We start from the raw sequence: 27,846 nt of genomic DNA on the forward strand, positions 1-27,846 counted from the left end.
CGACTAATCTCAATATGACATCCCACCGGCAAAAATGTAAATCACCGGTGGGATTGCATACGCAGCGGCGCGATTAGTGGAAATCGCCTTTGCACCGCCACGTATGCCATCCCACCGGCGATTTACAGATTAGTTGCCCGCAACAAGGGACTAATCTCCCCGTGTACCAGAGCCCTAAGCAGGATAAACTAAACTACTTACAGCTGGGCTGGATATAGGAAAGTAACTAAGTAAAAATATCATAAGTGAAAAATGTTAAAGGCTGCCGAGTTCTTATACAAATGGAATCGATTTTAAAGCCAAGGGTATGTTATTTTTTTTATAATATGCAAATGGTAAATCTAAGGCTGATAAAACTGGTGCTTTGGGTACTTTACCCAAATGAATGATCATAAAGCAGTTTTTCAGTCATTCTTTAATTCTTTTCATTCCTTTCTCAGTGAAATATTTATACAATTTGCAAATTGCTCATATGGCTCCAATAAGGTAATTTTAACTGTATCCAAATGAAAGCAGCGTGACAGTCGTTATATGGCTTATGGCACATACAGTATGGTGCTTAGATTTTTTTTTAGCAATTTTCACCATGAAATAAATTAACTAGCCCTTATAAATGTGCTGCAGCAAAGAACACAGTGGATACCAATTCAATTTTGGAAATATTTCCTCTGAAATTAGGTTACCAACCACTGACTTATACATGAAAGAAAGCCATTTACTGAGCTTCTACTTTGTTCGTTGTTATGTTTTTGCATCATATGAACATATTATCTGCATGAGCATATAAACAAAATACTATAAACCACATTTCATATGAAAAGCACAAGAATATGTATTGTATCTTCCAAACATCCCTCTCACATAATAGTGGTAATTTATAACTCTTGGGGTACAAAAGCACATCCCTTAGTGCTGTGGATTCTTCTGCTTATACCTTTGTGCCTCAGAATGATGCGCAAGGTAGGAGTGAGTGGAGAGGACACCTATGTTCCTCCCCCCTGAATTTTAGTGATGTGTGGGTCAGGAAAAACTCAACCCACACCTGACCCTAATTGGCAAATCCTCAACCTGCACCCAAGTCTTGACTACAAAATGTTGTAGGACCTGCAGCCGACTTGTACCCGTGTCTTTCCCCTCTGTACGCACCTTAGGTTTCAAGACAGGGAAACTTCGGAAATATAGGTGTGTACTTCCCCAGTCTGGAGGACTTTAATACATGTTTAAGTGGGTTGTGCAAAACACATGACATGATAAAAACCAATTATAACCCATGACATCACTAAGCACCATTTGCAAGGTTATAATTTTTAGGACATTCTTGTGTACAATCTGATAATTACTGACAAGAATGCAATGACTGCCACATGTTATTAATATGATTTGTCTGCGTGGTATTTGCATACATTCATGCCACACAGCTTATGTTCTTGTGTAGTCCTCTTCCATTCTTTAGTTATGAATTAGATAATAAAAATATAGACAGGAAAAAAAAACATTCTCAAACAAAATTGTGCTGCTCTTTTATATCCACAGACGGTAAAATCCCAGAGCTATTGTAAGGCATGTAAACACAGACCCTGAAAAGAAAACAATGAATAGTTATCAATCAATCAGTATTAAAGGTATACAAATAGTAATGTTATTAAAGAACACCAAAATGCATTCTGTATGCATGTTAATATGATGTATTATTATCCTTCACTTCTACAAATTGTGTGTTGAGGTTTATGGTTTATATAAATGAGCTAGTGTGTAGTCACGCTGAGCTTAGGGCCAATGACGTTTTCTCCATTGGTGGAAAAAGAAAAATCCATTCTTGACCATCCCACTGAAGTGAGCAGTGACATGACATCCGCCTGTAAGATGGGGCAGATTTCAGTCTGAAAATGCACAACTGTATGTTTCCAAGCTTTTGGGCTTTGGTAAATCATGCACAAGTTAGGGAACATAGTTTTACCTCAGCTTTTGTGTTTGAATGGAGATACAGCATGCACCTTTAATAACTACATCAGTGTCCAATTAACTTGGTACACTTAACTTGGCTATTATAAGTTAGTTGTGGCCATTTCTAGGTGTGGGTCACTGTACCATTTGAAGGTGTAGTTCCCTGTACCATATAAAAGGTGTGGCCCACTGTACCATTTAACCATTTTACCATTTACCATTAGCGGTTTAAAGGGATTCTGTCACAAGAAAACATGTTTTTTTCAGTTAATAGTTCTCCTCCAAAATAGGAGTTTTTCAAAAGAGCAAACTGATTTTTTTAATTTAATTTAAAATCTGATGTGGGGCTAAACATATTCTTACTTTCCCAGATGCTCACGGCCATGTGACTTATGCTCTAGGAATCTTCAATCACACTTCACTGCTGCGCTGTGATATAGCCTCCTTAAAGGAGAAGGAAAGGCTAAGTCACTTGGGGGTGCCAAAATGTTAAGCACCCCCAAGTGACTTAGATCGCTTACCTTGTACCCCGGGCTGGTGCCCCTGTTAGGAGAAAAAAGCACCAGCCCGGGGTACCTGTAGCGAGCGCTTCCTCCTTCCTCTCTCTTCTCCAGGCGAAATCCGTCGGCCGGCGCATTAGAGTAAAAAGCCGACTTTGTTTTTTAAGTTCAGCTTTTCACTCTACTGCGCATGCGCGTGCGGCGCTCCAGGAAGGAGGAAGCGATCGCTGCTACCCCGGGCTGGTGCTGTTCTCTCCGTACAGGGGCACCAGCCCGGGGTATGAGGTGAGCGATCTAAGTCACTTGGGGTGCCTAACATTTTGGCACCCCCAAGTGACTTAGCCTTTCCTTCTCCTTTAATTAATTCTGCTTTCTTTGGCTCTTTAAAATCTCTGCATTTCATGGACATCACTTTAAAATATGTATTAGAGTGACAAAAACCACTGCATAAAACACACACGCTCATCATACCTGCCAAATATTTAATGGTGTCAAGTTTATGGGATTCTTGCATGGTTTTTACACCAGAAACTTCTGTGTCAATCTTTCTTTTGGTTTGTGTCAGTCCCCTATCTTGTTGAGAATGCTGAAAGAAAAATCGAATGAAAACATCCGAAATAATTTACATGCTCAAAAAAAGTATAAGGAAACTTGTGTTTTTAGTCATCATCTGGAATTGCAGGCTTGATGTGCACTTTCTGTTTAAGCTCACCTCAGCAGTAATGTTGGTTACAGCTGCTATTATCTACACAACTAGGAAATACTTTACATATTTCACATTCATTAACAGTTTAAAGGAGAAAGAAAGGTAAAAACTAAGTTAGCTTTATCAGAAAGGTCATATGTAAATACAGCCATAAGCACTCACAGAAACGCTGCACTGACTTCTCTGAAAAAAGATTAGTTGTGTCTGTAATTCCTGTGCCAGAGACACACAGCTTTCTGTTCTCTGCTCTTTCCTGCTCCCCCCTCCCTCAAGAATGCTAAGAACTCACTCCCCCCATAGGATCTGAGCCAATCAGCAGGAAGCTGACTCATAGACTAACTAACTGAGCATGTTCACTTGGTCTAGGTGTCTGTGCAGGAGTGAGGCATTATGGGAACTTTCTTTACACAGCTCAGTGTTTTTTCTTCCTGTCTGGCTTCTGATCTTCTGAACTGGTGAAATATGGGGAGACTTAAGGGCACTATTAAGAGGTATGCCTGCAGCTTGAGATTAACTCTTTATTAGCCTTTCCTTCTCCTTTAATACATCCAAGCTAGGTCCCTTAATAAAGGAATAAGGAAGTATACAATAAAATAACACTAAGGGCTCTGGCACACGGGGAGATTAGTTGCTCGCGACAAATATCCCTGTTTGCGGGCGACTAATCTCCCCGAAATGCCATCCTATCGGCGAAAATGTAAATCGCCGGTGGGATGACATACGCGTCGCCCGCGAACAGGGAGATTTGTCACGGGCGACTAATCTCCCCATGTGCCAGAGCCCTAAAGATGTTGAGCAGGGTTCTTCCTCACCAAGATTAGCCTCAACTATAAATAAACAAATGAAACATCCCTGCTCTGCTTCCCTGCCCTTCGGAAGCAGAAAAGCTCTGATCGTTTTCCAGCTGGCCTGAAAAGGATTCCTGTACGTAGTTTAAGCAGGGATTGGAGATGTACAGTGAATTCAACTGCACAGAATCAGTTACTTTAAAGAAATGGTACAAAATTTCTACATTGCAAAGATGCTTATTTTTTAGGTTTACAAGCAGTACATGCAATATTGTTTTTAGCCTTTACATCCCCTTTGCTTCTACCTATGCCCCTACCTGGCACATTTGCCTAACTGTCTTCATCAGGGGTCAGAAAAGACACAATTAAGAGACTTATGTCTTATGCAGCAGCTGGAGAGCCATGGATTACAGATCACTCTACTAGAAGATTTCAAAAAGCAAATGCTGATAAACCTTTAAGTCCAGTGTGCAATGCACATGTAGTTAAAATGAAAATGCTAAACAATAACTACGCCTTTTCAATTCTGTGCCTTCACGGAAAAAATATCAGGCACCAAACTTTCCTAAACATAACACAATTCTACAACTGATTTAATACAGTTTGCACAGAGCAAACAAACAACATCTGCAATCATTCATAATGTAAACAGAAGTCTGCATGGTACATACCAGTTCTACTATCGACGTCCTAAGTTCCAACAGCTTCCTTTCATTGTCAGCATGCTGTTGGGAGGTAAAAAAAAAAATCTTATGCTTTTGTTACATGAGGAGATTAGCATGAGGAGATTTGTTGCTATGACTTTGTCGAGAGACATGTTGGGGTAATGGAACACTTGAATTGTATATGGGGAAAGGGATTTTTCTAAGGGTTATTCTTCCAAAATCAGATGCCCAAATTTGTTGGAGGAGAGGTCGGGCAGTTTGAAGCTGCTGATGTGAGTGCTTTAGACCAATTGGGCAGCTTATCTGCCCTTGTATGTGGATCCCCAATGGGCCTACCTGACCATTATCTGGCCAAAAATTGGCCAGGTGTCAATTGAGCAGGTTTAGTTTTCCCATCAGATCGGGGACCATTTTGGCTCAGTAATGCAGTCCTCAGCCCAACGGCTCTGATACACACCCTTGTAATTTGATTGTTTGGCCCTAGGGCCAAAGGGTCGAGTTAGCTTGATATCGCCAAAGAAGATCCAGGGGTTTGGCGACCTCACCTAGCTGTCAGATTTTCTAAAGGCACCCAAATACTAGTAGATATGAAACTGAAATCAGCTGCCAAATTGTTTGTATATGGGACCATAATGATTGTCTTCCTAGAGGGGCTTGCTTACACATCAGGCTAAAAATCTTGGCAAACATGGATTGCATTTGTACATGTGTTGGCTAAATATACACAGAAAATAGGTACATGAGCCCAGCTATGTGGATGGCAGCTTATATCAGTGGTCACTCTGGGTGATTAGATTAGGGTGACAAAATCACTTGGGGAAATTGGGGACATGTCTAATAAATACAGCTTGCAGTGCCTCACTGATTGTATTTAAATTATTTAAAATTAACTGCAATCAGTTCATCCCTGCTAGCTGGATTTTCTAGACATGTCCCTGAATTTTCAAGTGATCTGGTCACCCTACATTAGATACTTGTCCCAAGGACCACATTTTCTGATCATCTAACTTTGTCTTATTGCATAGGTGGCAGATTCAGGTAAGGATATGCATTTTTGTCATGAGTAATTGTATAGGTATGGCTGCAAATCAGATGACTTTCTACTAGATCCCACGTAATTCTGAAGCAACATGAGTAACATGTGCACTGAAGCATATTGTGCCCTAGGCTGCATTAACATGAGAGCAGTCCTTTTGCAAAGCAAAGGAATATGTAGCTAATTACAAAGACATTTATCTTTACTTTAAGCGCTAAATAAGAGATATAGATCAAAACAATTTCAGCTATACTGATGACCTGGGCCGCCAATGGAGGGGGGGGAAGCAGAGCAAAACCTTTGTGTGAAGGGGGGCCCAGACGCATAGCGAAACTTATGCAATTTACGTAAGTTCAGTGAAAGCTACCATGACTTGCCTAGAAAGTAACACAACTTACATAGCTTATGCAAGTTACATATCAAGCAAAGACAATGCAGAAAAGCTTGGCAGGGTCAAACTCCACTTACTACTGATGAATTAAAAAAACTTAGGTTAAATCTTCCTATATGTAATGGCAGATTCTGTTAATGCCTTGGATGAGTTCTTGAACAAGCAGAATATCCAAGGCTATTGTGATACTAATATCTACAGTTAGTATTAGTGGTTGTATACATAGTTTATGTATGCGAGTGTATAGATTGGTAAGAATAGGTTGTGTGTGCTGGGTTTACTTGGAAGGGTTGAACTTGATGGACTCTAATTATATATTATTGTTAGCTGTTTATATTGGGATCTATTTGCTGAATTATATGACCTATCACCTTCATTAGCTTTTCAGCAGTGAAAAGTGGTGTAACTATATGAAAAGACTCCAGTGGTGTAACTATATATACAGCAGACGCTGCGGGACCTTAGTCCACTCTCCTACCTTAAATATGCTGTGTGGTTGGGCCGGGAGGTGTGATGTGGTCAGGGACGGCGAGGGAGGAGGGACTGGTCACGCCAGGCCCTCTCAAAAGATTTTTCTGCAGGGGGGGCCCGGCACGACTACGTTACGCCCCACAGCAACATCTTTGGGCTAATAAACTTTGTGAACAAGATATTTCCAAAAAATATATATTGCAGCTACTTATCAGTCCCATGGGGCTCCCTATAGTTTCTGGGCTCCCCAGCAGCTGCAGGGCCCGTTTCCTCTATAGTTACACCCCTGCTTTCAGTAAAATAATTTGTGAGTTTTTATCTTAGTAGCTGTAGTTGAAAAATATACATTCAACAAGTTCAACTTTTTGTCCCAGCAATTTTGTATAGCCCACACAATGGGGCATGGACAAACATTTTACTGCTGTGTGCTTGTGTTCATGGATGGCCCCATATAAACAACTTGTACAGGGCCCCACATTTTCTGATGGCAGCCCTGCTGATAATTTATTAGTGTAACTGTAACTTGTTATTTAGCAATATATCTTAAATTCAGTTCTGTGCAGTTTTTTAAAAAAATGCTTATTTATTAAAACAGTTTCTGTAAATATATTGATCAAATAAGATGACTGGTCATGCTCAGCAACATTTATCCTTTAAGTGAGTTAAAAGGGAATGCAAGAGATAGAGCTATTTGGGTGTCCAGTCTGACTTTAGCATTTCATGCAAAGCTTTATAGGTTAAAACAGGGGCCAGGAACCTTTTTGGCTGAGAGAGCCATAAACACCACATAGTTTAAAATTAATTCCGTGAGAGCCAAACAATATGCGGAGGAGGGCGTAGACACGTCTTTTATCTGCCGAGCGCAGGACACGCCCCCCGTTCGCCATAGGTTCCCTACCCCTGATTTAACCATTAAATAAACCCAATAGGGCTGTTCTGCCCCAATAAGGGGTAATTATATCTTAGTTGGGATCAAGTACAGGTACTGTTTTATTATTACAGAGAAAAATTTAATCAATTTTAAAAATTTGGGATCCCATACCTGTACAAAATATTCACTCAAAATGTTATTATTGCCTCATTCATTAAGATAAAACTGCAATAACAATGCAAATTTGAGGAAAAAACTGTGAGTAATAACTTTTTATATATAAGATATAAACTTTTTTTTAATCAGTGATTTATGTGTTTATAACATGTTAATGAGGCTTTTTGCCCCTATTGTTCTAGGGTTAGACAGAGACTTGCCCCCTAACAATGAGGCTGCTAATCCCCATTAACCTTTTTAATAAACCCCCAATGGGGCTCCCCCTAGAGGTGTGAATTGGAGACTGGGTTAAACCAAGCAAAACAGCAGAGTTTACACTGAGCTTCACTCCATTTTAAAAATGGCGGGAAATTGCCCTTTAAAGACAGCCCCCCCTAGTTATATAGGGCTTGGGGCAAGCAGCAGGCTGTAACCCTGAGTGTTTCAGTCAGTCGGTTAGGATACACCAACCGCCAATATGTAAAAGACAAGATTACGAAAAAACATGCTTCAAGTGGGAGGAGGAAGGATGGTTTAGAGGTAGGGTGCTTGCCTTGCCCCGATGGGCCTTGAGTTCGAATCCCGCCTGGGAGCCCTGCAAATTCAGCAGGGACCCTGGGACGGGGGATTCTGACTCATACCCAGGGGGTTGATTGTATGGGCCAGCTTGAGTTCGATTCCCGGGGGAATCTGACTCATATCTCAGCAATCGTAAGGCACACCGGCCCCACTAGGCCCCTTACCTTGTGACCCTGGACAGAGTCACTTAACCTCATAATGTCCCAGCAATGATGGCGCCTAGGAACGGCAAAACATTGCTGTCCTTTTAATTACCGGCTACATTTACATTTCCCCACGAATCCTCTTTTTTTTTTTGCATTTTCAAGGGCAGCTCATGATTTATGATGCCGGCTATTAAATTGTCCCTGTCACAGTGTCTATGGCAGCTGGAAGCAACTGTCACAGGAAAAATCCCTTTCTTATCACTGGCAATAAGAAGCCAATTGATAGGTGAGCTGAGCTACAGCGCAGGGGCATTCCCAGTACCCAGAGGCACAAACAGCCCCCCCAGCCCAATAAATAGTGACTGTCTGTGGCACCTTACAGCCCCCCCTATTCCCTGCTACTGGAAGTTGCCTGCCCAACACGGTGCCCGGACTTTGGCCATAAACTTCTTTCACCCCTTGGTGCCTGTACCCTGTACCCAGCTGCCCTGCCCCAGTCTGCTGTGCATGGGTGGAGGGTGAATTTTTTGTTATGGGGCTAAAGTTGCCCATAGAGTGACTGAGATACAGGGGCTTCTGCCCAGCAACTAGTGGAATAGCACTTGTAGGGGATTCACATCCATAGAAACTGTTAACCCCACAGGTAGGGCCTTCCTATATGTTTATGTTTTTCCCTATTAACATTGGCATCAACCAACATGTTTCACTGTAAAATACCAGCCCTACCCGCAGGTCCCTACACCCCCTGAGCCTCTCCATCCACTTTTATCCCCCTTAATTCCCCTTGATATTTTATGGGGTGTCGAGTTTTACAAGGTGGGAGCTTGTTTGTTTACTGTTTGTGACTGGAAGCTGGTTGGTTTGTGTGGGAGCAAACTCTGCACTAATTACTGTATTTCCAATCCTGAGGGCTAAAATGATAAACTGAGGGAACATGAAGTCGAATCAGCTCTCAGTATTTAAGTCCCGGTACAGCTGAAAACTGATTGGATAGACTGGAAGCATTCACCCTGCAGCCCATCCAATCACTGCGCAGCTGTACCGGGACTTAATCTGAGGGGAAGAGGAACAGTAAGTGTGGGCCCCAGGCTGGGAATAAGGTGCCGGTGCTTTATTCATTATCAGTCACGGCCCCTGATTTGAATTCCCAGTACCACAATATCCCAGTTTGGGTGCCAGTGTGTATGTGCTGCTTGCTGATCCCCAAGGGGCTGCTGGGAACAGAAGGGGCACAGCTAAATTTAGGGGGGGGGCAATGCTGTCAGGCAGCTCTGTAGTTCTGCTATGGGGGGGCACAGATAAGCTGGGGCGAGTGTCAGTGAAGGAATTAAAGAGGGGACACTGCTGCTAAAACGAAAAATGTAACTTTTAACAAAAATGTATAGAGGTATGGGACCCGTTATCCAGAATGCTCGGGACCAATGGTATTCTGGATAAGGGGTCTTTCCGTAATTTGGATCTTCATACGTCAAGTCTACTAAGAAATCAAAAAACATTAATTAAACCCAATAGGATTATTTTACATCCAGTAAGGATTAATTATATCTTAGTTGGGATCAAGTACAGGTACTGTTTTATTATTACAGAGAAAAGGGAATCCTTTAACCATTAAATAAACCCAATAGGGCTGTTCTGCCCCCAATAAGGGGTAATTATATCTTAGTTGGGATCAAGTACAGGTTCTGTTTTATTATTAAAGAGAAAATGGAATCATTTAACCCAGGGGTTGGGAACCTTTTTGGCTGAGATAGCCATAAACACCACATATTTTAAAATTAATTCCGTGAGAGCCAAACAATATGTTTGGCCGCGGATGCTTCGGGGCAAGGTAGGGTAGGTGCCAAGGATGCCGGATGTGGATGCGATGCGGAGGAGAACACAGGACATGCCCTCCGTTATTTTTTTGTTTATTAAAGATTTGGCAGTGAGCCAGATGCAGCCATCAAAAGAGCCACATTTGGCTTCTGAGCCATAGGTTCCCTACCCCTGGGTTAAAAGATTTTAGGTAGTATTTGAAAATGTATAGATGCTTCTTTGCTGTAGACTTTAATAAAAAATGCTTTCTCAGAGCTTTGAGGTGTTTCAAAATATATAAAATATTCATACATAAAACTCACCATTTCTTTAACTCTGCTTTTTTCTAAATTAAAATCCAGTTTGTTGCTTGCACGGACTTTTACAATGCTATCCTTAATAAAACAAAATATGAAATTATTCATAAGATATTGGAAAGACCCAATTCCAAAGGCACAGATACAATAACTGGATTTCGTATAATCCAATGGTTTCTTGGACAAAATGGCAACAAAGAAATAAAATACAGCTTGCTGCACAAGGATGGCTATTTTGACAGCACGCTTTTCCTCTGAACTTTCAACTCCCAGCAGAGAATGTATTAAATAGAAGTCCATCACTCAGATGAGTCAGTTTTACGACCATCTCAATTCAGAACAATAATCATCTATACTCTGATAAGGTAATAATTCTAAGAATATAAAATAGTAACTGGGCACACAAGGCTATAATATCAGCTACAGGTTGAATATTTCCTTGTTCCAGATGCCCACAGTGAATGCCATCTAGGGTGGAGAATATACCCTGGGTCCATTTGCAATTTGGCCTGTACACTAGGTGAGTATTGTCTGGGGATAACTACAACTAATTCTGGTTATGACACAAAACTGTCATGGCTCACTGACTCTCAATGCCTTACACTCCTGGAATGTACTATGACAAGGTTGAATCTATCAACTGATCCTCACTCATAACATCCTGGTCCGCCAACTTCAAAAATTTTGTTCCAGGAGGCTTTTCTTTAGCCACTGGCCCCTGAGCAGTTCCACCTTAGATGGAGTAACAAGCTCATAGCATTTTTATCAGCTAGGGAACAGGAACTACCCATAGCTTACAAGTTCTGAATCATACATGTGCCGGGTTTGTCACGCAAATGCTGTGCACTTTGTATGCAGCACTTTTGACTGAAAGGAGTACTGCATACAGAATGAGGCACAAATATTTGCTTCATACTAGGAACACAAAATGTTACATCCTAGGGCAAACTGCATCAAGGTAAGGTGCTTTTTGGACCATTTTTGACTATAAGATCCTGACTATCTAACACTGAGGATCTGTCACTTCAATGACTCATGTTCCTTTATGAAGATGACTTGGCCAGACTACTGTTTTTTTGACAAGAAAAACAAATATACAATAACAAGTATGATTAAATAAACTGCTTCATACAAGAATAAAAAGTTAGGATCAAGAAAACATAGCATCTTAAAGTAATCTTAAGTAAAATCACATAACTTCAGACAGTTTAAAGTAGTATACAACAGATGATTAGCTTTTACTATATTTATTATGCTTTATTTATGTATTGCTGATACAGCGGGGGAATATAAGTATTGAACATGTCAATGATATTTACACCAGATGTGAGTAACAACCCAAGTAATCCACACATACTAAAAAAATCTAAACAAATAAGTCTTTAAATTAAAGTTACTGTATGTGTAAAATATCTGGTGTAAATTATATATATATATATAGAAATATATTTACTAAGAAAAATGTTGATGTGTTCAATACTTATTTTCCCTGCTGTATGTGTACATGGCACTTTACAGAGATTGCTCATCATTCACATCCGTCCCTGCCCCAGTATAGCTAAGGGTCAATTTTATAAGGAGCCTGTACGTGTTTGGAGTTCACATGCTAACAAACTTGACAGAACCATAAAAAATTGTAAAGGGATCAAAGAGAACTTTATTTTGGCAAAGGTGTGGATGCATTAGTAAGTATTTGTTCACATTTTTAAAGGTCTATGTAAACAAAAACCATAAACAGTCCAATGCACTCCCCCCCATCTTGAACAGATACTTACATTTAATTGCTTCTTTAGTTGTTGAAGTTCAATTTTCACTTTCTTTGAGGGGGAAAAAACAATTAATATCAGTAAATCAACTAAGCAATATTTTTCTATTCTTACAATTTGAGAACCAATATTATATATTCTATTATATAACTGCTTTGATGGCTTAACTTTGTGTAAGATTTAAATAGTATCAGTACTGAGTTTAACTTGCCCCCTGCATGGTTCTCACCTGAGAGTCAGGCTGTAATCCCCCTGTATTGTTTAAAAATGTAATCCCCTGTACTGTTCACACTTTTTAATCTCTGTATTGTTCACCCACTGCATTGTTCACACCTCAGGCTCAGGCTGTAATCACCCACATTGTTCTCCTGTTCACACCTCAGACATTGTATGTACTGCCTGGCCTATGCTGCCTGTGTGTAGGCAGCATAGGGTAGGCAGAGTATGGCACATAGGCAGCATAGGGCAGGGAGGGTATGGCACACACAGGCAGCATAGGGCAGGGAGGGTATGGCACACACCGGCAGCATAGGCCAGGGAGGATATGGCACACACAGGCAGGGCAGGCAGAGTATGGCACATGGGCAGCATAGGACAGACAGAGTATGGCACACACAGGCAGGGTAGGACAGAGTATGGCACACACAGGCAGCATAGGGCTGGCAGAGCATGGCACACACAGGCAGGATAGGGCAGAGTATGGCACACACAGACATCATAGGGCAGGCAGAGTATGGCACACACAGGCAGCATAGGGCAGGGTATGGCACACACAGGCAGCATAGGGCAGAGTATGGCACACACAGGCATCATAGGGCAGGCAGAGTATGGCACACACAGACAGCATAGGGCAGGAAGAGTGCTGCCTGTGTGTGCCATACTCTGCCTACCCTATGCTGCCTGTGGGAGGTGAACCTGGCAGGGGTTTATTTTGGGAGTTTGTTAGCAGTTGGAAATAGCGATTAAATGGTCCCTAAAGTGTGTAATTATATGCTGGGGGTTGCTGTGCTATCCACAGGGGAGGAGGAGGCATATGGATAAAATGGGTGTGGGTTGAAGTGGGTGTGGTTTAAAGGGGGAGTGGTCAAAACTGGCTTCCATTAGCGGCCCTCCACCATGTATGCAAGAGAAATTCCGGCCCCCAGCACCGCAGAAGTTGGACAGCACTGCTCTGATATATAATCAGTTACATTTTAATCTGCATACACACACAGACCCTTATTCAGTATACATTTCATCAAGAATACAGGCTCATACAGGCAGAACTGTCTTTGATAAAAGTTCTGCTTTGTTTAAGCTGAGCTCAGGAGAGAGGTTAGGAGAAAAAATTGAAGCAGACAGCTAGAGCTGAGTTTCTATGGAAACCAGCAATGTCATCTCTTCATTGGCTTCTAGACTGGAGGGTGTTAGTAATCTGAGCTTAGAACAACTGAGCATGCCCACAAGCCAGAAGTCAAAGCATATTCCCAAGGGGAGCCAAGTGGGTTACAGGAGGAGAAGGAAATCAAAGTAATTAAGGAGAGGTTGCAGCCTTACTATTAACCTCTGAGCAACCAGAGTGGCAGGTATTGAAAGATTTCAAAGAGGCTATTCACTGATTACATTTTTGTGTATGGGGTTTACATGTCCTTTAAATTTAGTATGTTATAGAATGGCCTATTCTTAGCAACTTCTCAATTGGTCTTCATTTTTTTTGGTTACACATTTACATTTATTATCCTTGCTCTTTTGACTCTTTCCAGCTTTCAAATGGGGGTCACTGAGCCCAGCAGCCAAAAAACATTTGCTCTGTGAGGCTACAGTTTTATTGTTACGGTTACTTTTTATTACTTATCTTTCTATTTAAACCCACATCTATTCATATTTCAGTCTATCTTTCAAACAACTGCCTGGTTGCTAGGTTAAATTGGAAGCTAGCAACCAGATAGCTCCTGAAATTCCAAACTGGAGAGCTGCTGAACAAAAAGCTAAATAATTAAAAAACTGAAATTAATACAAAATGAAGACCTATTGCATATTGTCTCAAAATATCACTCTCTACATTATACTAAAAGTTATTATAAATGTGAACAACCCCTTTAATGAATCAGATGAAAGTTAGTGTAGGACTGGTCAGACTGGGCCAGCCTGAATATACTGGAATATATGGACAAACAATCCCTGTTTTGTTTAAAGGGAAGGGCATTTCCTAGTATCTTAATGTCCTATATATATATATTTATAATGGGTGAGTGCAGCTACAACTTCTGTGTGAAAATTCATTATGACAGAACTGGGGTGTTGGAGCAGGATGTTGCAATCTTTCACACTGGTTAAATATCTATGATAAGCCGTCTGGCTATTATATAAGAAAAAGAAGCAGTGAGAGATCTAGGCTATTCCATTTGCCAGCATTTGGAACACTGCCTAATAAAGGCTCTGTTGTAATCACAAAGAGTCATAGGATTCAAATGGGAATTAGTGCATGGGGGACCACAAAAACTGTCCTGATTTTTTAGCTTGGCTATAAATGCATGTAAATAAGTGCCTACAGATAAAGAAGTATTGGCTCTTGACATAGGAGGCTTATCCTTTGCTTATTCACAAAAAATTCATTGTCAAACTACAGAGGTCAATGAACAAACTTGATTTGTGATAGAAAAGGTAGAACTGTCACATGCCTCTAAACAAGAATTCCCTTTCCAGATATATCTAATGTCCCCCTTTATACCCTAAAATATTGGAATTGTTTGAATTATATTATATCAACGTTAGGATTCTACAACAAAAATAGCATTCTAGGCAAATGATTTACAACACTCAGTTTAGGAGAGCCAGGAGAAAAAAGCCATACCATTATTCTTATCTTTCTAGAGAATCATGTAACATATATTCTACTTATTTTATGAAATTAGCAAAAGTGTACTACTCATTAAATAAAGGTGGGCAAATGTAAGAGGGCAAAGGGGTACATTTGTTTCCCACAGACAATTCTGAACCCGCTCCAACTGGAAACATTTTTACAATTGTTCATCAATAAAGGTAGCATAACAGCACTGTAGATGAAACATTGATGGACAGGCAAACACATTCACTAACATACAAACAGATGCAATGTAAGGAAGAGGGAAATGGAATAGCTCTCTAGCAGAAGCTTTTTTCATTAAGGCCTCACATGGTTATCATTTTGAACACCCATGCCTTTACCATCTGAGACAACACTACCACAGTTATAGTTATGATTGAATTTTTACATTGCTATCATAAAAACTATATACAGATCAATTAAGGTTTTAGTTAAACTGTAGTACTACTGATGCCATGTCTGGAGAGAAAGTCTATTCAGGCTTTAACACCACTGTAAGAATGCAAAGAGGCTATCTTTATAATGTCAATCTGCCAGCTTGAACCTGCTATTTAGTAGCTAGGAATCATAAGTGGTTTGGAAAATGGTAGTAGAGAGCCTGTGACCTAAGGATAGCAATTACAAACAGGAATACCAAAAAAATTGAATCCTCACAATAGATGTGCTTTTTTGGTTGTCTGGGTCAATGCCCATGACAGCCAGATAGCAATTTTAGTTGAAGGTTGAAACATATAGAATAGCAATGCAACTGTAATTGGGAGGAAAAAAAATTCAAGAGCAACTGAAAATTTGCTGAGAATAGGTTCATTATATATATATATATATATATATATATATATATATATATATATATAAATATATCATATTGAAAGTCAATATAGAGGTTAACATCCCTTTAATTAGAAGCAGCAAAAAATGTGACAATGACAAATGTATATTTCTAAACAACACAACTTTTTTAGGTTACCACAAGTTTCTTAGTACATCTACTTATCCATTTATACAGCATTTTTATGGCATCCCTAATAGTGAACAGAGGCCACAGAGGAAAACATTTGATAATATCATAATTATAGGTGTATGAAAACATAATTTTAACAGTCCATTTCTAAAGTGGCAGGGATAAATACCTAAGCAATCTCCCTAAAACTTTACCCTAAACAGGGTTAAACAGGGTATTAGTTACACTTGACTCTGGGCTTTACACAACACAGATCTCCTGTCTTAAATTCTATATTGGCAAGTTGCTATTACAGGAGATAAGCATGGTAATGAGTGCTGGCATTAATAGGTTTATCATAATCACCTATGTTTGTATAAAAAAATGATTAATACAACCTTACATTGAATAACCTGTATATGTGGTCATGGGAGGACTATGTCTTGATTTCAGTATGCTAGGAAAATAATTTATTTGGACATTTTAAAGGATCCAAATATAGGCTTTAGATTTGGGATCTGGAAACAATTTTTTTTTTTAAATTTTAACACACTGTATTTATGGTGTTTGGTTAAAATAAATGAATTGTCACTTTGTATGTTTTCTTTGCTAATTACCTGTACACTTTCACTTTAAGCAATCTCCCAGAATGATATGTGTTAAGTAGGTGGGACGTCAGACTGGCCTAAAAAGAATCACAGGTTCATGGTCTTTGTGCACTTGATAAAAGGCACTAACCCAACACATGTAAAAGTGTAACCACTACCCTCAATAAATTCTTTGCAGTTACTCTGCTGAAGTTCTTCTTCCTTTCTATTGGAATTTGTCTGATAAGCTGGGGTGCAGCACAGAGCACTTACAAATGATAATATAGAGTTTACCAATGTATAATACTGAGAGAAGCTAACTAATAATAGATATCCTATTATATGGAGGTATCGATACTGGTCCTATTTACAATTTGTATTACTGCTGCCCTGGTGCAACAGTTCCACTGGCAATAAAGAAAATCATCGGTGGAAAGGCCTACACATCGATTTGATTTTTCCAAGTCACTTAGAGGAGGAAAACTTGCATGACTTCGGAAACCGAAAGCGATGCGTAGGCCTTTCCAGTGGCGATTCTGTTAATTGCTGGTGGAAAGGCTTTTTTAAAGGAGATTAGTTGCCCACGGTAGCAGAGATTTATCAAGGGCAACTAAACTCCCCGTGGGACATTACACTTAACAGTAGCATATAATTTATAAATAGAATGAGAGTAGTAAACCATGTACTTTACAGCGCTCCGTACATAAGTAACGCTTTATAAACATACATACATTTTAGAATCAGTAGTTTTGTCATTAGAATTTTATGTGCATATTTTGTTCTAGTTACCTCATTTTGTGTTCTTAATGCAGAAAATTCGCTCTTTTCCAAAATGATCATATCCTTTTTGACAGATGCTATGAGTGACATGACCTGCTGGAGACTGATCTCCTGAAAATGAAATACACACAAGCCTATCTTAATGCAAAAGCTGGTACCAACCTCAGATTGTCACTATTCTACGCTTAGTAGTACTGATGAATTATCTACACCAGTAATTATTCCTGTAAGAAGCTTTAGTGTATTGCTTGTTTTCACATGGTATCTATTTTAATATAATGGTACAACTGTATGTGAGCAGTTCTCAATGTTTTACACATTAGTTTAGATACCTGGTTTAGTTTATTATAAAAAGGTATCTAAAAGATATGGTAATCTGATATATAGCAGTAATCTTGTTTAAGTATTTGGAAACTCAGAAAATAAAGTGTTGTTGAATTTGAAACAGTACATATCTGTGTTATATGCACTAGTTCAGGCGACATATTTTTAAAGATATTTTTTAAAAGTCTTTGTTATTGCTCGATTTCTTTTTTTTTTTTTTTTCTTTGCTGATAGCACGGTTTGAGGATTGGGGAATCTAGTAATTGGGGGTGTGGACTAAAATGTCCTAACTTTTCTACTGCATATGCTGGGTGGTGTGTTCTCATTTTCAAAGTCGGCATGAATCATACCTGCTGCTCTTTCGTAACCATATCCTTGTGTATCAGATTCATGTTCACATTAAGGATTTTTACTAATGCAGAAACAACAATTTCCGACTGCTCAGCAGAGAATCCTAAAGACAAAAAAACAGGAGAAATAATTGGTTATATCCAAAAGCAGCATGGGGAAATCATCGATTAGATGACTACTTTTCTGTACTACCCAACCAATCTTTGCTACTGGTCCCAGGCACTGATATGAGAAGCTATGCTGTAGGAGTTTTTTTATTATGTATTGCAGGGAAATCCAACGAAAACCACTCTAAAATACAATATCTGCATATAAGTTTAGCTTAAGAAATAAGTGTTAAAGGTAAATCTGGCAAATTTCGGTCAAGGTACGTTTACACGATAATCATGAAATTATTTTACTTTCAATGCCAGGACAATATAGTAAAAAAAAAAAAAATTAGAGATATGCATTATTTACAAAATAAAATTAGAAGAGATTAATATGTATTATGCCTGACCAATAAAGGATAATGACCAATATTTCAATCCTCTTTTGGCATCTTTATTAATCTTATATACTGTAAAACTAAACCTATTAAAAAAGGAGTGCTTACACAGCAAGATCATGAAAGGGTGATGACTACTGCCTTTGGACAAGAAAAGAAAGGTAATTAATCTCTCCAGCACATTTGAGTTACAGTAAGCAGAAGGAACACCGAAAGAAGGGTTAGCGCAGAACAATTCCAGGAACCAGCTGCATGTACCTATGGTGTCTATGTTTTTAATGAAGGGGATATCAAGAACAAATAATGGCTTGATTGTTTGGAGAAGAACAATGTTTTCAAATAGTGGTAACCTCAAGGCTTTCTTTTAAAGGAGAACTATACCTCCCGGGTGCAAAAAGCACCCTTAACTAAATTACTGCCTAGACCCCCCTCACCTCTCCCTTATCGCATTGTTTTTAAGTTTAACATTGTTTTTTTAAGTTTAACATCATTAACCACTAGCTAAAAATGCAGAGAAGCACAGCCGCACACCTTGCCAACATCTTCTTACAGACTGAAGACACTCTCTGCCAATACGAACCTGCTTATGCATGCGCAGTTAGAGGTAGCCCGAAATCTGCTTCCACTGCACATGCACATGACAGAAGTGTCTTCAGGCAGTAAGAAGATGTCGGGCAGGTACGCGGTTGCACTCCTCTGCATTTTTAGCTAGCGGTTAGCAATAGGGACAGAGAGTAAACTTAAAAACAATGCGATAAGGGAGAGTTGAGGGGGGTCTAGGCAGTGATAGTTAAGGGTGCTTTTGTGCCCAGGGGTATACAAACATGGCCCAAATTGTTTGCACCCCAGAATTTTTTCCAGAAAATCAAGTATTTCTCACAGAAAAGTACTGCAGTAACACATGTTTTGCTATACACATGTTTATTCCCTTTGTGTGTATTGAAACAGAACAAAAAAGGGAGGAAAAAAAGCAAATTGGACATAATGTCACACAAAACTCCAAAATTGGGCTGGACAAAATTATTGGCACCCTTAACTTAATATTTGGCTGCACACCCTTTGGAAAAAATAACTGAAATCAGTCTCTTCCTATACCCATCAATAAGCTTGTTACACCACTCACCGGGAATTTTGGACCAATTTTCCTTTGCAAACTGCTCTAAGTCTCTCTTATTGGAAGGGCGCCTTTTCCCAACAGCAATTTTAAGATCTCTCCACAGATGTTCAATGGCATTTAGATCTGGACTCATTGCTGGCCACTTCAGAACTATCCAGCGCTTTGTTGCCATCCATTTCTGGGTGCTTTGTGACGTATGTTTGGGGTCATTGTCCTGTTGGAAGACCCAAGATCTCGGATGCAAACCCAGCTTTCTGACACTGGTTTCTACAGTGCGACCCAAAATCTTTTGGTAATCCTCAGATTTCATGATGCCTTGCACACTATCAAGGCTCCCAGTGCCAGATGCAGCAAAACAACCCCAAAACATCATTGAACCTCCACCATATTTCACTGTAGGTACTGTGTTCTTTTCTTTGTAGGCCTTGGTAAACAGTAGAATGATGTGCGCTACCAAAAAGCTCTATCTTGGTCTCATCTGTCCACAAGACGTTTTCCCAGAAGTATTGTGGCTTACTCAAGTACATTTTGGCAAACTGTAGTCTTGCTTTTTTATGTCTCTGTGTCAGCAGTGGGGTCCTCATGGATCTCCTGCCATAGCGTTTCATTTAAATGTCAACGGATAGTTCACGCTGACACGGATGCTCCCTGAGCCTGCAGGACAGCTTGAATTTCTTTGGAACTTGTTTGGGGCTGCTTATCCACCATCCGGACTATCCTGCGTTGTAACTTTTCATCAATTTTTCTCTTCCGTCCACACCCAGGAAGATTAGCTACAGTGCCATGGGTTGCAAACTTCTTGATAATGTTGCGCACTGTAGACAAAAGCAAATCTAGATCTTTGGAGATGGACTTGTAACCTTGAGATTGTTGATATTTTTTTTAATTTTGGTTCTCAAGTCAGTTCTCAAGACAGTTCTCTTCTCCTCTTTCTGTTGTCCATGCTTAGTGTGGCACATACAGATACACAATGCAAAGACTAAGTGAACTTCTCTCCTTTTTATCTACTTTCAAGTGGGATTTTTATATTGCCCCAGGTGAGTTTAAAGGACCATCACATGTTTGAAACAATCTTATTTATCCACAATTTTGAAAGGGTGCCAATAATTTTGTCCGGCCCATTTTTGGAGTTTTGTGTGACATTATGTCCAATTTGCTTTTTTCCCTCCCTTTTTTTTGTTCTGTTCCAATACACACAAAGGGAATAAACATGTGTATCGCAAAACGTGTTACTGCAATACTTTTCTGTGAGAAATATTTGATTTTCAGGAAAAATTTCTGGGGTGCCAACAATTTGGGCCACCACTGTAGTTCTCCTTTAACAGGAGCTTAAATTGAGCTTAAATTGGACCAGAAAAGATTTTTCTTTACTTGTTGTCGAGTCAAGCATTTGAAACCTGGGCTAGATCTGACTTGCGTTAGCTTAAATGTCTTTTAGTGGTAAAAGAGAATAATTCCTGAGGGGTGGCAGTTTTGTTAGGCGACACATTGTGACTATAATAGCTGACCTGTTACTTTGGACCAGCTCACCTCTTCTTCAAAAAAGATTTGGGTCCAGGTACCCCTACAACAATTCCAGATGGGTGGCTGCTAAGTACATTAATGTACAAAGGGGTGTTGTATTGTAAATACTTTTGCACAGTGCGGGACAGGGTATACCTGGGAGCAAGCAAGAACAAAAGGAACTCAGGTTGTTTAAAGAATAGGTGATCGGGCCAGCAATTATAGTCACTGAGGAGTGCCTAAAAAAACTGGTACCTCAAGAAATGTACATTTTGTTCTCCTTTAATATATGAAACTACTCAGCAATTCCCTCCGAAACATTTGTGCATATAGAGGGGACTTTTAACTAATATGCAACCTAAAGAATTTTACATCAAAATATGTACAGCCATTTCAGTTGCAGTTTAGCAAAATTTTCTGTCAATGTCTTCTGTCAAGAAGTGCAACAAGACAGTTTTTCCTTAAAGGACAATGAAAGCTTAATATAAATTAAAAGAAAGTCTAAGGGCATTCTTTTTAAGTACTTACTGCATATCTAAATTCTCAGATCCCTGCTTGCTTCTCTGAGATATGGTGCTGGCAGCCTACAGCAGTGTGAAGACTACAGTGACATCATTGAAATCTCTCTTCCCTTCCTGTAGGCTGCCAGCGGCAGCCTTCCTATTCTCTGAGCATGTGTGCAACTTGATCCTGTCTCCTGTTCTGAGCTACACATGCCCACCAGCCAATCAGAAGCAGATCTGGCAGAGGGGAGGGGGGGGGAGGGAATGAAACACATGTGCAGTATGAAGCAAGGAGGGAAAGGAAGGGAGAATACCTTTTTAGAGATGGCTGCCTGTTCTAAAAAAATGTGAAGTAAGTGTGACTGAGTAAATATTTGATTAGGTGAGCCAAAAGTGTGGAGTTTTTACTAAACAATAGGAGAACTATTGGGCAGTATTGCTTTTTAAATTTTGACTTGCATTCTCCTTTAAAAGTAAACTCACAGTCTAGTAGTCCTGAGGCTATAATGGAAAAGAGGATAAACTTTAATTAATTAAAAGTGGGCACTCCTAGAAAATAGGACTATGAGTAAGTGCTAGGCCCAGGAAGAAACATGTAAGGACAAGCTAATATTATACTTTCTAAATTAAAATAATTTTACATGCCTGTACAGTTTTAGATTAACCCATCAGATGGAGAACAGTTTTGGATAAAACACCTCTCTCCGTTCAATTGAGCTTTTTGGCAATAAGGTGCATCTGTTGCTCTTCCATGTACAGCCTATGGCATTCTGTTCTCAATTTTAGAGCAACAACTTTCAAGACCCCATGTGCCAGTGGCCTATTCATGCATTCAGTTTTAACGTAGGACAAAAGAAAATAAAACTCTAGCATTTTTAAAACAACAACATGGCTTTTATCAGGTCTGAACTTTGACTTGGCCATTCTGAAACCTTGAGCCTTTTCTAGTTTTTCAATACTGGCATAAATTTGTTGGTGTGCTTGCAATCATTTTGCTCTTGCTTCATCAAGTTTCAACCAGGTGTTAATTGTCACACAAATGGCTTCATGCTGTCTTCTAGAATTCCCTGATAAAAATAATTTTCAACTCTCCAGCCAGTTTATCAGACTGAAGATTGTTGGGAACTATAACTTTACATCAGAACTTACACGTTATGCAAATGTACAATTATATTATTAATTAAGGGCCCTCTTTAGCAGCCCCACGATAAAACTGATTTGCCAACTTATTTTGTTCAAATATACAAACATTTAACACATAACCTTAAACAATGGCATGTATAGTTACCATTAGCCTCCAGAAGCTGTACAACTGCATGAGTATCAAAGAAGTAATGTTTACCAACCGATGTGTATATATTCCTTTTGTCTAAATTATATTGCATTGTTGATGTTATAATATTAAAATCTGCAAATAAAAAAAGAAAATATGTCAATATGGGCAATATATTAATTAATAGGCATACGAATATACAAAAGGAAAGCAAAATAAATAAGAACAAAAGAAAATACATGCAACTAAATGTAAAAACTATCACATACTTCACCCTTGGTAAGGAAAGATTTGTATGTTCTAAAAGACAGAACAATCTTGCCTTACCATAAAATGTGGACCAGACACAAGTTTTTTGCACTCAGCCACAAACATTGCAAGCTAGGAGGGTTATATTATCTATGACCATGTAAATCCATGAAACAATAACGGCCCTATAACCAAGTACAGGACTGTTTGGATACAGGGGTACAATTGTAGGGGCCAAAAAAAAAATGTTAAAAATGGCCTGTTGCATACTTTATTTATGTAACCATATACAACTCTGTGAATCATTGATTACAATGTCATGTAACATGTCATGATCAATAAAAAAGTTAAAACTCAAAAAAAAAAAAAAATAAAATAAGGGGGCCTGTTTTCTTTATATCATACTGTTATGGTCAAGATCCACTGGTCATCCAAGTTTAGAGAAAAAGGTCCATGATGTGTTTGGACAGTCTTAGAAAATAAAGTACTGAAAGTCTGCAATTAAGATGTGTTAAAACACACCTCACCCAATACATTAATACATCGCTGGTCTCATACGATAATACATACCTTATCTGGCTTTTTGATTCATTTTCATTTATATGCTATGTAACCTGCCACTTAGTTTTGATATCTAAAATGCTATTACTACTACTTTGGCATATAATGTTACAACATTTGCCTTAGCTTAAAATAAACCAAATGTGATTTCATACATTTTTTTTTTGCAATTACACCTTTTTTTGGAGTTCCTTAAAAGCTATTTGAATCACTCCACAGCCTCTCAGAAATACAGCCACATGTCACATTGATCTTTAATCAACTCATTAAACTATACATTCTCCAAGAAAATCATACTTTTTGGTGTTTTTTTTGTCAGGGCTAACAAAGAAAAATAATGTTTGCCCAAAACATTGTATTAGTTGAGCCAAAGGGAAAAAATCCTGGAAGAATGATGGGTTATTTTAATTTCACTTGGAATAGGACTGCTGTGTTACTTCATATAACTAAAAGTATAGTATGGCATAAGATAGACCACCTCCAACTTAAACGCTTGTGAAGGCACCCCCTTCCAAAACCAGGACTTACTGCTTATTCAAACAGTTGCATCTGGGTGCAGGGTATTTACTTTTATGGCCACCAGAATTCTGAACTCCACAGTGTCATATTGCATGATTACCTGAACAAGAGATAGAACTCTTACTCCAGGTGATGCACCACTCATGCCCCAAATACCAAAAGCCATTGATGCTAAAGTAAGGTTGCCCGGAGACTCCATAATAAGTGGGCATAAGGTATCCTTTTAAGGTTCAATTAATAATTTTTATTGCACTGGAGCCAAGGAAGGCTGGTGAGCATCTCACATAAAATATAAACTAAGAATGCCATTCCTGCAGCCATTCACGTTCCAAGAAAATTGGACGTAATTTTGGTTTTGTACTATTTTTGGTATGTGTATGCTGACTTGATCATCCTGATATCAATGTACCACATAAATCATTCGTTTATCAAATTTCATGTTCCTGTGAACCAGGAGAAGTGCATCTTTCTGCTGTTCTGACTGTTGGACAGAAATGTGACCAACCTGTGTATCGCCCCACATACTTTTCCCCCAAAAAGTTAAACATTTTTTTATAATCTAGAAATTCACTAATGTACCCACTTTAATCCAAACATGCTGTTATACTGAGGTACAGGTGTTATGTGGCTAATGCACTCCACATGCAGGGGGTATACTTATTGAGACAACCCTAGGTGGACCATTCTTTTGGCACAGTTGTTTTGTGTTCTGGTGAGCATATATACTTACCATATTGAGGAGGTGGCAGCACAATGAATATCATCACTGTTTTGTTTTGTTTGCTTAGTAATTCACAGTTGGTTGACTCATCACTTATTTGTATTTACTACACGATTATTGTTCTCTTTTTTGTTTTTTATGCGCTTCCATCGTGTCTTTTGTCTATCAATCTGAGGCCCATTGAAAAGGGGGGCTTTTTCAAGGGGAAGCAGCAAGTCACTTTATTCAACACAGCACCGAGGATCTACATTTGAATCACAACACCAAGAGCGCCGAGTATTGTATACCATATACACACATGTAGCCAAGCACAATACCAAATGTAATATATTACATGACAGTATTGGTGCATCTTTTATCTCAGGGGGCTCAAACTCAATTTACCTGGGGGCTGCAGGAGGCAAAGTCAGGATGAGGCTGGGCCGCATAAGGGATTTCACAAAAAAAAGTCCATGAAGGCTTGCATTATCGGATAATGCAAGGCACGGCGGGCAGGAGCTGCTGATTGCGGAAATGACGTTATGCCATCATAACAGTTATTATGGGAAGACGTTCTGTGTGCACAATTAGTTGCTAACTAAGGAGCTAATTGTGCACACAGAACATTGAATCCCTTGAATCGCAATAAAAATCGCGATCCATTCATTGCTTTTGCGAAGGCGTTGGTGCGGGCCACAAAATATTGTACCGAGGGCCACAAATGGCCCGCGAGTTTGAGACCCCTGTTTTATCTGATGTAGATATTGGTGTTCTACTGACCTACAGTAGGGTTACAAAATGTGTGTTGCATGGCTGCATACATTGCTTGTAAATTAGATTCTAGATAGATTTTTAAGACATGTCCATACATTTTCAAGTGACGTGGTAGCACTAATCTATAACGTCAATTGCCATCAGAATATGCATTTTGTGTAATGGATAATATAACATGCAGCTCTTTTGTTCTTGACATAAACAACACAGCTCCCGCACCTGTGCCAATGGGCTCACCTCTAAAGCACGTGACCCGCGGCAGGAAACATCCCGGGCAGCCGGAGCCGGGCAGGGAATATCTCGGACAGCCAGAGCCAGACAGGGCTCGCCTGAGGAGGAAGCGCAGTTGCAACCGGGACATTTTATACAGCTCCGCTTTAGCTGGCACGGTGTAATCTTTGGTATCGACTCAAAACATTGCCCCCGACTTTGTAGTTTGCTACTATATATATTTAATGTTCTAAATGCGTTAGCGGATCTACAAACAATAAACTAGGGCTTTTAATGACGTACATTTGGTACGAGTTATACTGACAATAAACTTCGTGGCGCATTAGAAAGCAATACAGAAAAAGACATACTCTACACTCTCTAAAAGTGTAAAAGCAACCCAGAAGTATTTTGTTAGCTGGTCAAATGACCAATAAAGTTATTAAAAAAAAAAAAAAAAAGCCACTGCCGAGTGATGACGTATCGCGTTCGGTGAACACCACATTAGCGACAGAGGCAGTAGAACTTATGCAAAGCTTTATTGATAGTAGGATAATTAACAATGCGACCAAGCGATGCAAAGTGTATTTCGTTTACTTCAGTGATTACTTGTACACATTGCGTCGTTTCACATAAAAGGAATCAATTACTTTTGGGCAGAGGCGCTGATCTGCGAAAGAAACGCTGTACAGTTGTGAAGTAACTGCAGCAATGCAAAACTAGATGTAAAAAACACAAACCTCTTTATACCAGTTTAATGTAGGAATAAGCAAGAAATGAATCAAGCCCCACTGTTATTTCTATACATGCTGAAAATTAATTGAAAAATATAAATTTTATGAAACAAGGCAATATTTTCCAAAACCATCCTGGCATTTTTGTCAGGATAGAATTGTCTGATATCTTTAGCTCAGTGCTGTCCAGCTGGTGGCCCTTGGCCCCCACCTGTCTGGCTGCTCTGACTGCTTACATTTGTGTAAGCTTTAAATAGTATCAATACTGAGCCCCCTGCATTGTTTACACCTCAGATTTAGGCTGTTAACCCCTGTATTTAAACATGTATGCCCCTGTTGTTCACACCTTTTAGTCCCTGTATTGTTCACACCCTGCATTGTTCACACCTCAGGCTCAGACTGTAAGCATCCACATTGTTCACCTGTTCACACCTCAGACAAACTGTAGGAGCAGTGCCAGCATTGTGCCACTGTGTACTGCCTGTCCTATGCTGCCTGTGTGTGCCATACTTTGCCTGCCCTATGCTGCCTGTGTGTGCCATACTCTGTCTGCCTTATGCTGCCTGTGTGTGCCATACTCTGCCTGCCCTATGCTGCCTGTGTGTGTCATACTCTACCTGCCCTACCCTGCCTGTGTGTACCATACTCTGCCTGCCCTGTCCTGCCTGTGTGCCATACTCTGCCTGCCTGCCCTAGGTTGCCTGTGAGGGGTTTGTTCTGGGAGTTTGTTGTAATTATATTCTGGGAGTTGCTGTGCTATCCACAGGGGAGGATGAGGCATATGAATTTAATCTGACATAATATAATTCTTTCACATATGAATAAAGGGTGATATCCCTACAGTGAGCACCAACCATTTGGGTTTTTGCTGTGCTACCACCATTAATGTGGATATGGTCTTAAAAGCTCTTGTGATAACATGGGTGTGGTTTTAAAAAGGGGAGTGACCAAAACTGGCTACCATTATCAACCCTCCACCATGTAGGCCAGAAAAATTCTGGCCCTCAATACCACAGAAGTTGGATAGCACTGTTTTAGCTCATAGTTTTACCCAACAATCTTATTCTGCAACATGACATGAAGACAGCAAGATGGCTTTTCTACTACTGCATAACTTCTAACTTTAACCTTAAAATAGCAATGCATTGGGGATGCTTTATTTTAATTGCACCAGTGCAATTACGAGTAAGCGCCAAATAATTTACTTTTGTGTATTCTACTAGTCTACAAGCTATGAAATGAAAGTAAAGATGTGTTTG

The 27,846-nt window shown here is 39.5% G+C and overlaps 1 protein-coding gene across 2 annotated transcripts; it reads right to left on the reverse strand.

Annotated features, from left to right (window-relative positions):
* Nucleotides 1–396: 396 nt before the first annotated feature.
* mcur1 (mitochondrial calcium uniporter regulator 1) lies at nt 397–26,300 on the reverse strand. 2 transcript variants are annotated; one of them, NM_001079377.1, is given in 9 exon segments: nt 397–1,577; nt 2,916–3,030; nt 4,610–4,663; nt 10,371–10,442; nt 12,140–12,181; nt 17,292–17,393; nt 17,957–18,060; nt 22,856–22,975; nt 25,881–26,241. In NM_001079377.1, coding segments are annotated over 9 exon segments (789 nt in total). In that variant the 5' UTR covers nt 26,005–26,241; the 3' UTR covers nt 397–1,521.
* Between the last annotated feature and the right edge of the window lie 1,546 nt (nt 26,301–27,846).

This window comes from Xenopus tropicalis, chromosome 6 (genome assembly GCF_000004195.4).
Source record: "Xenopus tropicalis strain Nigerian chromosome 6, UCB_Xtro_10.0, whole genome shotgun sequence".
Taxonomy (NCBI): Eukaryota; Metazoa; Chordata; class Amphibia; order Anura; family Pipidae; genus Xenopus; species Xenopus tropicalis.

Bases quoted from the DNA above. Each gene is read 5' to 3' on its own strand.
- mcur1 (XM_018094709.2), bottom strand. From the start codon at position 26,004: ATGTCCCGGTTGCAACTGCGCTTCCTCCTCAGGCGAGCCCTGTCTGGC. The intron at 22,976-25,862 runs GTGCGGGAGCTG...TTTTATTTGCAG, and splicing joins AGGTGAGCCCATTGGCACAG to ATTTTAATATTATAACATCA. The intron at 4,664-10,370 runs GTGAGTTTTATG...ACCTCCCAACAG, and splicing joins AAAGCAGAGTTAAAGAAATG to CATGCTGACAATGAAAGGAA.